At 49.5% G+C, this 10,056-nt stretch overlaps 1 protein-coding gene across 1 annotated transcript in view; it reads right to left on the bottom strand.

Moving 5' to 3' along the window:
- Positions 1–1,288: 1,288 nt before the first annotated feature.
- The window catches only part of fhad1 (forkhead-associated (FHA) phosphopeptide binding domain 1), a 44,270-nt gene continuing 35,502 nt past the window's right edge, over positions 1,289–10,056 (bottom strand). The window contains exons 13-15 of the mRNA XM_038773724.1: positions 5,345–5,489; positions 3,232–3,423; positions 1,289–1,360 (exon numbers count right to left, since the gene is read on the bottom strand). Coding sequence (XP_038629652.1) covers positions 5,460–5,489 — 30 coding nt within the window. The 3' untranslated portion in view covers positions 1,289–1,360; positions 3,232–3,423; positions 5,345–5,459. The remainder of the gene's footprint in view (positions 1,361–3,231; positions 3,424–5,344; positions 5,490–10,056) is intronic.

Genomic DNA, 10,056 nt, shown 5'->3' with positions numbered 1-10,056 from the left:
ACTAAATGCGCGGCCAGTCTACATACAACACAGGCAGAAAAAAAACGAGAGGCCTTACATCCCACCTGCTGTCTGTGAGGAGTCAGCACTCATTATCGGGCTTGCACACATGCGCCACACACAGGCAGGAGGATAGATAGATCAAATAGAAATTCCAACTCCTGATCACTGGCAGTGACTCCTGCTGGAAATGTGTGGGGACATCAGATGAGGACAGGTATGTGTGTGTACAGCTCCTGGCTGCTGCATGGGTGGTGACTGGTTCCTGGCTGCTGCATGGGTGTGTGCATTTGTTTCTGGCTGCTGCATGGGTCCGTGTATCAGTTCCTGACTGCTGTGTATTGGTCCTGGTGCTCTCCGGGTGTGTGTATTGGTTTCTGGCTGTCCGGGTGTGTGTATTGCATTCCTGGCTGCTGTCTGGGTGTGTGTATGCATTCCTGGCTGCTGTCAGGGTGTGTGTATGGTTTGCTGGTCTGTGTGGTGTGGCGTTCCGCTTTCCGGGTGATGCCTGGTGGTTGGTGGTGAGTGGTTCCTGGCTGCTGTTTGGGTGTGTATATGCGTTCTGGCGCTGTCCATGGTTTGTGTATTGGTTCCTGGCTGCTGCATGTTTGTGAGGTGCCCGCCTATGGCTGTTGTATGGTTTGTGTATTGGTTCCTGGCTGCTGCATGGTTTGTGTATTGGTTCCTGGCTGCTGCATGGTTTGTGTATTGGTTCCTGGCTGCTGCATGGCTTGTGTATTGGTTCTGGCTGCTGCATGGCTTGTGTATTGGTTCCTGGCTGCTGCATGGTTTGTGTATTGGTTCCTGGCTGCTATGGTTTGTGTATTGGTTCCTGGCTGCTGCATGGTTGTGTATTGGTTCCTGGCTGCTGCATGGTTTGTGTATTGGTTCCTGGCTGCTGCATGGTTTGTGTATTGGTTCCTGGCTGCTGCATGGTTTGTGTATTGGTTCCTGGCTGCTGCATGGTTTGTGTATTGGTTCCTGGCTGCTGCATGGTTTGTGTATTGGTTCCTGGCTGTTGTATGGTTTGTGTATTGGTTCCTGGCTGCTGCATGGTTTGTGTATTGGTTCCTGGCTGCTGCATGGTGTATTGATTCCTGGCTGCTGCCCTGCTTGTGTATTGGTTCCTGGCTGCTGCATGGTTTGTGTATTGGTTCCTGGCTGCTGCATGGTTTGTGAATTGGTTCCTGCCTGCTGCCCTGGCTTGTGTATTGATTCCTGGTTGTGAATATGGATGCATTTTAAATTGCTCACTGAGGGTCACCAAGTCTAGAATATTCTCAGTGTACCTGCAATGTCTTCAACTGTTCCTCTGCCATGTTAAACTTTCCCTTCAGCAGCTGAAAACATCCAACGACTCCTGCTCAGAAACAAAATGAGACAGGGTGATATTGTCCCCATTAATAATGCTTTCTTATTTTTTTTAACACTCTGGCACATCAGATCCCCGAGCAGCCACAGCACAGGTTGGGAGCCCCCTCTAAACTGCCCCATCAAAATACCTCAACCCTAGCCTCACAGAAGGGCATCCTTTACTATACTTCGCAATACCCCTCTCCAACACGAGATCATCTAACCATCTGTGTGGGCAGCATAAGCGGATGGCACTGTGGCTTCACAGCGCCAGGGTCCCATGTTCGATTCCCGCTGGGTCACTGTCTGTGCAGAGTCTGCACGTTCTCCCCGTGTCTGCGTGGGTTTCCTCCGGTTTCCTCCCACAGTCCAAAGACGTGCGGGTTAGGTGGATTGGCCGTGATAAATTGCCTTAGTGTCCAAAAAAGGTTAGGAGGGGTCATTGGGTTACGGGGATAGGGTGGAAGGGAGGGCTTAAGTGGGTCGGTGCAGATTCGATGGGCTGAATGGCCTCCTACGCACTGTATGTTCTATGTTCTATAATGGTATCACTATTGCTGAATCCCCCACTATCAACACCCTGGGGGTTACCATTGACCAGAAACTGAAATGGACTACCATAGTGGCACAGTCGTTAGAATCATAGAATTTGCAGAAGGAGGCCATTCGGCCCATCGAGTCTGCACCGGTCCTTGGAAAGAGCACCCTGCTTAAGCCCATACCTCCACCCTCTCCCATAACCCATTAACCCCAGTTAACCTTTTTGAACACCTTAGGGTAATTTATCACGGCCAGTCCACCTAACCCACATCTTTGGACTGTGGGAGGAAACCGGAGCACTCGGAGGAAACCCACGCAGACACGGGGAGAACGTGCAGACTCCGCACAGACTGTGACCCAAGCCGGGAATCGAACCTGGGACCCTGGAGCTGTGAAGCAACTGTGCTAACCACTGTGATACTGTGCTGCCCTACGTGCTTTAGTGCTGCACTGCTGCCTCCCAGCACCAGGGACCTAGCTTAGATTCTGACCATGGGCGACTGTGTGGGGTTTGCACATTCTCCCCGTGTTTGTGTGGGTTTCCTCCGGGTGCTCCGGTTTCCTCCCACAGTCCAAAGATGTGGTTAGGTGGATTGGATATGCACAAATTGCCCCTAGGTGGGATTACAGGATAGGCTGGGGTATTGGCCTTGGTGAAGGTGCTCTTTCAGAGGGTCGGAGCAGACTCAATGGACGAATGGCCTCCTGCACTGTAGGGATTCTATGATCTTAATACTGTGGCTACAAGAGCAGGTCAGAGGCTAGGAATCCTGAAGCGAGTAACTCGCTTCCTGACCCTCCCAAAGCCTGTCCACAATCTACAAAGCACAAATCAGGAGTGTGATGGAATACTCTCACTTGCCTGGATGAGTGCGGCTCAACAACATTCAAGAAGCTAACACCATCCAGAAAGCAGCCCGCTTGATTGCTCCCCGTCCACAAACATCCACTCCCTGTACCTTTGATGCACAAAGGCAGCAGCGAATAGCAGCTACACGATGCACTGCAACAATTGCAAAGCTGCCTTCAACAGCACCTTCCAAACCCATAACCTCTACCACCTAGAAGTACAAGGGCAGCAGATGCATGGCAACCCCACCACCTGCAAGTTAACCTACTAGTCACTCCCCATCCTAACTTCACAGTCACTTGGCCAAAACCTGGAACTGCCTCCCTAACAGCACAGAGGGTGTATCTACAACACGTATGCAAACCCAATGAAAACAAGAGGTTCCAATGTTGTCAGTGGTTAATGTCAGGGAGGGTTTATATTGCCGATCTAATGGGAAAGGTGATAAACACCATTAGGGTTGCAGTGTTAGTGTACAACGTTGTCACCTCCTTCACAGCTTGATGTATCTATCCCAGCATCCAACAGGCTCTGCTCCGACTGCTGTTGCCAAGACAACGAGCTGCTTAAAATGCCAGTGATGGCTTCCTGCACCCAAAGAAGAGTCTGATCAACGAGAGCTCTTGTAGCGTCCCCAAGCTCTTTCTTCGCACAGTTCCCGAAGTCACCCGCAGACGGACCTGGTGGTAAATAGGGTGTGTTAGGTACAGCAGCCATCACCCCTGTGAGCACAGCTCCGACATCCGTGGATGGTATAAACAGCTTAGGTGAAAGCGTGCTGGGAACATGAAGGGAGTAGGTCCCTGACAGATAGTCTGATATTCAGTGGATTTCAGCCTGTACATCTGCTGTGACATTACCGCCAGAGCAACAAAGAAACCACCCAGGCACAGAAGTAAAAACCGTGCTTCACCAAGCAGCAGTCACTACTCACTCACGAGCCCCTGTATTCAAGTCACCCATGACCTCTGCCACCTAGAAAGACACGGGCGATGGTGCTCAGGAAGAGCGCCACCTTCCAAGTGCCCCTCCAGGTCACACAGCAGCTATATCACGTACCTTCACTGCCGCTGGGTCAAAATACTGTGAATCCCCTGAGTGTCCTGCCCAACATTACTCCCTCAAATTAACATCAGGCAAAAAAACGGATTACCTGGTCAGTGTAATTGTGCTGTTGATGGGAGCTTGCTGTGTGCAAATTGGTTACTGCGTTTCTTATATTGCAACAGTGACAACACAAAAATGTAAGTGCTTAGGAGCCTGCTCAAGGGTTGAATGGCCTGTACTCCTGTTCCTATTCCCCGTGCTGCCTGTAAAATGATAAGATGCCCGATGGTCATGAAAAGCACTATCTAAATGCAACCCTTTCTTTTTTGATGTTTGTTTTCGAGTTACGGGTCGGTTTTAGGGGTGTCTAGTTGTAGGCCACCCATTGGCTGAAGATGGTGCATGGCCCAGGGTACCAGATGCACCTATCATTAACCGTTTGTCCTGTGGGTTGAGTGGGGCACTGAGCTGAACTGATTGGAAGATGCAGGTTCACCTCCATCTGTGCTGAAGGAGCTGGGGCAGCAGCGAAGGAGTTGGAAACTGGGTGAGAGATAAACCAGTCTGAGGGGCTTGACAGGTGGGATGTGGCGAGGGTGTGTCCTCTTGTGGGAGAATCTAGATCTAGGGTTCACTGTGTAAAAATAAAAATGAAGACAAGGCCAATTTTTTTCCCCTCAAAGTTTGGAACTCTGTTTTCACCGCCTTTTCAGGAAGAGAGTTTTTGAATATTTTTAAGGCAGCAATAGATAGAGTCTTGGTCAGCAAGGGGGTGATAGGTTATCAGGGGTGGGCCGGAATGCAGATTTGAGGTGGCTAATCACATCAGCCATGATCTTATTAAATGGCAGAACAGGCTCGAGGGGCTGAATGGCCTACTCCCGCTCCTTGTTCACATGTCAGGGGTCTTCTCATCTCCAGTGCATGTACTGGGGCATAGAGAGAAACTATTACCTCTGGTGGGGAGCCCAGAACAAGGGAGAACAATATTAACATTGGAACAATGCCATTCAAGGATGATACTGCTTTGCACAAGGCAGAGTGGAAATCTAGATTTGTCTTCCCCCAACTGACGATGGGAGTGGGGCGGGAGGAGTAAACTGAAACTATAAACTGAGTTTGAGAGATTGAGTTGGGCAAGAGTAATGAGTGTGAAATCACGGTGGGTAGATTGAGATACAGCTGCAACTACGACCTGACTGAGTGGGTGCAGCAGGCTTGAGGGCCTACTCCTGTTGCTATGGACAGACACTGGACATGATGTGGTGACCATTGTGTTTGACTGTCTTGCCCACTGATTGGGTCCACAAACTCATACATGGAGGGCGAGATCTCAGAGGGTGCCGAGTGTCACTGATGTGATCCCCTCGAGTTTCGAATGTTCAAAGGGCTTTCAGGATACTGAAATATTGAAGGTGTGCATGCCTGTACGAAGACTCCTTCAGATGCAAATAAGGTACAGCACAATAAGGTCAGGAGGTTTCTGATTTAAATCCGGTCAGCAGCCCCTTTGCTGTAGATTAACCGTGGCACAGACTTTAGAGATGCCGTTACCTCAGTCTCTTCCAGTGCTCTCCTCAGCCTCTCCGTGTTGGTGAACCGCTCCTTCTCCTCAGAGACTTTCAAATCCAGCTCGTCCTGCATTTTCTCCTTCAGCTCTGCCCACTCGTCAATAATCTGCTTTCATCTGCTCAATCACCTGCAATATGTACCGAGAGAAGTAGATTCAATGAGAGCCGACAGGCACTCTCCATAGGCGAGCTATAGTACAAGGTGGAGACAGACTTGTAAAGTGTCCATGCCTCCCTGGCCCACAGAGTGTATTTACCATGGTGATTCTGCCCCAGCGCCTTACAGACCAGAAGGTCCCAGGCTTGGGAGCCCGGCTGCTACGTAAAGCCTCAGTACCTAGAAATAAATCCAGGGGGCTTGCTCTCTCTATCCAGTAACTCACTGCTGGAAATAAGGGTATGTCAGAGTGTGGTGTGTGCATGCATATCGGTATTCGGTGCATGCCTGTGTGTGTGCACATGTCTGGCCTCTGTGTTATGTCTGTGTTTGCACGCATGTCGTGTATGTGCTGGTGCACACACACGTCTGTGTGTGTACGTGTATGTCTGTGTGTGGCGTCTGTGATGTATACCTTTGTGTGCGTGGTGCATGCCTGTGTGTGCACACATGTCTGTGTGTGTGCGTCTGTGCGTGTGCCAATACCAGGCCAGGATTTTATGGCCCCAGCATGAAATGAAATGAAAAAATGAAATGAAAATCGCTTATTGTCACAAGTAGGCTTCAATGAATTACTGTGAAAAGCCCCTAGTCGCCACATTCCGGCGCCTGTCCGGGGAGGCTGTTATGGGAATCGAACCGTGCTGCTGGCCTGCTTCAAAGCCAGTGATTTAGCCCTGTGCTAAACAGCCCCTGCTGTCTCTGGGGTCTCTGCTCCCTGGCGGACATGATGGGCTATTTAAATTGCTGTTTAATTTGGCGGGATTATAATATTCCCCGGACAGAAGGGGACGGAAAAATCCTGGCCCAGGTTCCATTGCGGTTACGGTGCCCCTCATGGTTAAATGTACGGCTGCTATCCATCTCACACTGACTCACAAATGTCCCATTCTGGCACCACACTTGGATTCAAGGATCAGGAACCTCAACCACACGAACAGATGAGAGAAGCTGGGGCTGTTTGCACCAGGAAGGGGAGAGAATTCAGGGGAGATGTTGAACAGAGGATTAAAAATCATGAGGGGGCTGGACGGAGTGGACAGGGAGAAGGGGAGGGAGTGGAGACAGTGTGTTAATGGGATAGGTGATTTTCCAGAAAACTGGAATGGATACCATGAGCCAAATCTGTGCTGTAACCATTCCATGATTCTATGGACAGTTTCTATGGAGAGATAGTGACAATGGCAGGTGTCCACGGAACTCCACCCTGGAAGGAATCAGCACTTCTAGGAGAGAGAGACGGACAGAAGAGGAATTCGAGGAGAAGCAATCACGCTGCTATGTTTCTTGAGCCGAATTTAAAATGCAGGTTCCAACAGGGTACGGTGGCGGTGATGTACAGCACCTTTGAAAGATTGGCTAAGAGTCCTAGATGGCTGACACCCTAATCACACACTGAGTATCCACTGCCAGCTCAGTAGTAAACGGAAACAGAACAGAGGTATCTACTGAAAACAGTGAGAAATACCGGAAGGAGCTAAACCCCTCTTTCCTTCCCCGACCGGCTCGGATGCTTCCCCCGGGGGCAGTTCAGGTTTTGTCAGCTGGTACAAGGAGTAGGGCACCAGCTGGTAATCTTAAACACACTATTGCAAGGTGAGTAAAAATCTGTGTTTTTTTTTAATTGAGCAGAATCAAAGGGAGTTCATCCACTTTCAAATTAATTACATCAAGAGCAACGGTAAAGCAAAAGGCAGAAAATCTGAAATAAAAATTGCTGGAAATATGATTGGAGCAGAGATGTGTGGGGCCAAACACTCCAGTGACTACCTCCCATCCTCCATAGCCTATTGTGATTAATGGGTTTGCCCCCTTCATCAGCTCAAAGTATCAGAACCTCTTCCCCTTGGCCGTCATAGAAACGATGCCACACACGACTACCATGTCCTTATATAGAAACTACCCGCGCATAGTCCAGAACTTATTTTCAAAATCTAATGTATGTTGTCTTCATAAATCTGACCACATCTGCGATGCCTTCCCAACCCCATCCCCACTCTATCTCTTTTACACCCGATGTTTTGTGGCCATGGTGATGAAAGAGCTTGAAAGGGAGCAAACCCTTTGTCCACGATAGGGTTTCGAGGATGGGAGGTAGACACTGGAGTGTGTTGGCCTCGACAATTCTCTGCTCCAATCGCATTTCCAGCATTTTTATTTCGGGTTTCCGCCGTTTTATGTTTCACTTTCGCTTTTGATATAATTAGCTTGAAGGAAGCACGGTGGCGCAGTGGGTTAGCACTGCGGCCTCAGGGCGCCGAGGTCCCAGGTTCGATCCTGGCTCTGGGTCACTGTCCGTGTGGAGTTTGCACATTCTCCCCGTTTTTGTGTGGGTTTCGCCCCCACAACCCGAAGACGTGCAGGTAGGTGGATTGGCCACGCTAAATTGCCCCTTAAATGGAAAAAATGAATTGAGCACTCTAAATGTATAAAAGAAAAAAATATATAATAACTAGTTTGAAGGCGGATGTGTTCCTTTCGCTCCTGCTAGATTTAAAAATACAATTTTTTTCTCTAGCTGCTTTGACCGTTCCTGTTCTGTTGCCTTTTTTTTAAGGCGAGCAACGTGCCAACTTTGGGGCAGGCTCTTAGAATCGACAATGAATGCAGCAGGTGACAAGAAACAGCGGGGGTGGGGTGGGGGGGGGGGGGCAGTGCCAAGGAACAGAGTGAGAAATAGGAACAAAATAAACAAAGCCAACATGACACGCCAAAGCTGCCACACCGGAAACCGGGAACAGATATTTGAGAAGTATACGGACACAAATCACTTAAGGTGGCAGGGCAAGTTGAGGGAGCGGCTTGAAAAAAAATACCTGAAGGAATTCGCGGCTTTATAAATGGAGGCTTCAGATTACAAAAGCGAGGTAGTTATGGTAAACCTGCGCAGAAAACATTGGTTTGGCCTCAAAGGGAGCATTGTGTCCAGTTCTGGGCACCGGAGTTTAGGACGGAGGTGAAGGCAATAGAGATGGTGCAGGGAAGATTCAGGAGAATTAGTCCGAAGGGGAGGAACTTCAGTTCGGCAGATAGATTGGAGAAGCTGGAGCTGTCCTCCCTGGAGAAGAGAAGGTGGAGAGGAGATTTGATAGCAGTGTTCAGAGCCACAAGGAGTCTGGGTAGAGTAGATAAGGAGAAACTGTTCCCATTGGCGTGGAACATAGAACATAGAACATTACAGCGCAGTACAGGCCCTTCGGCCCTCGATGTTGCGCCGTCCTGTGAAACCCCTCTAAAGTCCCTCTCCACTATTCCCTTATCGTCCATATGCCTATCCAATGACCATTTGAATGCGTTTTGTGATGGCGAGTCCACTACTGTTGCAGGCAGAAGGGTTGAGAATCAGAGGGCACCAATTTAGGGTGACTGGCAAAAGAGGTAACGTAACATTAGACGATTCTTTATTTTTTTAAAATTTAGAGTACCCAATTATTTTTTTTCCAATTAAGGGACAATTTAGCACGGCCGATACACCTACTCTGTACATCTTTGGGTTGTGGGGTGACACCCACGCAGACATGGGGAGAATGTGCAAACTCCACACGGACAGTAACCCAGGTCCTCAGTGCCGTAGGCAATAGTGCTAACCACTGAGCCACCGTGCTGCCCACAATTCTTTATTTAACGCAGCGAGTGGTTGGGATCTGGAATACACTGTCTGAGAGTGTGGTGGAGGCAGATTCACACAGTGAGTGGTTGGGATCTGGAATGCACTGTCTGTCTGAGAGTTTGGTGGGGACAGATTCACACAGCGAGTGGTTGGGATATGGAATGCACTGACTGAGAGTGTGGTGGAGGCAGATTCACACAGAGAGTGGTTGGGATCTGGAATACACTGTCTGTCTGAGAGTGTGGTGGAGGCAGATTCACACAGAGAGTGGTTAGGATCTGGAATGCACTGACTGAGAGTGTGGTGGGGACAGATTCACACAGCGAGTGGTTAGGATCTGGAATGCACTGTCTGAGAGTGTGGTGGAGGCAGATTCACACAGAGAGTGGTTAGGATCTGGAATGCCCTGTCTGAGAGTGTGGTGGAGGCAGATTCACACAGAGAGTGGTTAGGATCTGGAATGCACTGTCTGAGAGTTTGGTGGAGACAGATTCACACAGCGAGTGGTTAGGATCTGGAATGCACTGTCTGAGAGTGTGGTGGTGGCAGATTCACACAGCGAGTGGTTAGGATCTGGAATGCCCTGTCTGAGAGTGTGGTGGAGACAGATTCACACAGCGCGTGGTTGGGATATGGAATGCACTGTCTGAGAGTGTGGTGGTGGCAGATTCACACAGCGAGTGGTTAGGATCTGGAATGCACTGTCTGAGAGTGTGGTGGTGGCAGATTCACACAGCGAGTGGTTAGGATCTGGAATGCACTGTCTGAGAGTGTGGTGGTGGCAGATTCACACAGCGAGTGGTTAGGATCTGGAATGCACTGTCTGAGAGTGTGGTGGTGGCAGATTCACACAGCGAGTGGTTAGGATCTGGAATGCACTGTCTGAGAGTGTGGCTTTCAAAGGGAACTGGATCATTCCCCAAAGAGG

The sequence above is a fragment of the Scyliorhinus canicula genome, chromosome 16, assembly GCF_902713615.1.
Source record: "Scyliorhinus canicula chromosome 16, sScyCan1.1, whole genome shotgun sequence".
Taxonomy (NCBI): domain Eukaryota; kingdom Metazoa; phylum Chordata; class Chondrichthyes; order Carcharhiniformes; family Scyliorhinidae; genus Scyliorhinus; species Scyliorhinus canicula.
This window is presented reverse-complemented; position numbering and strand designations above follow the sequence as displayed.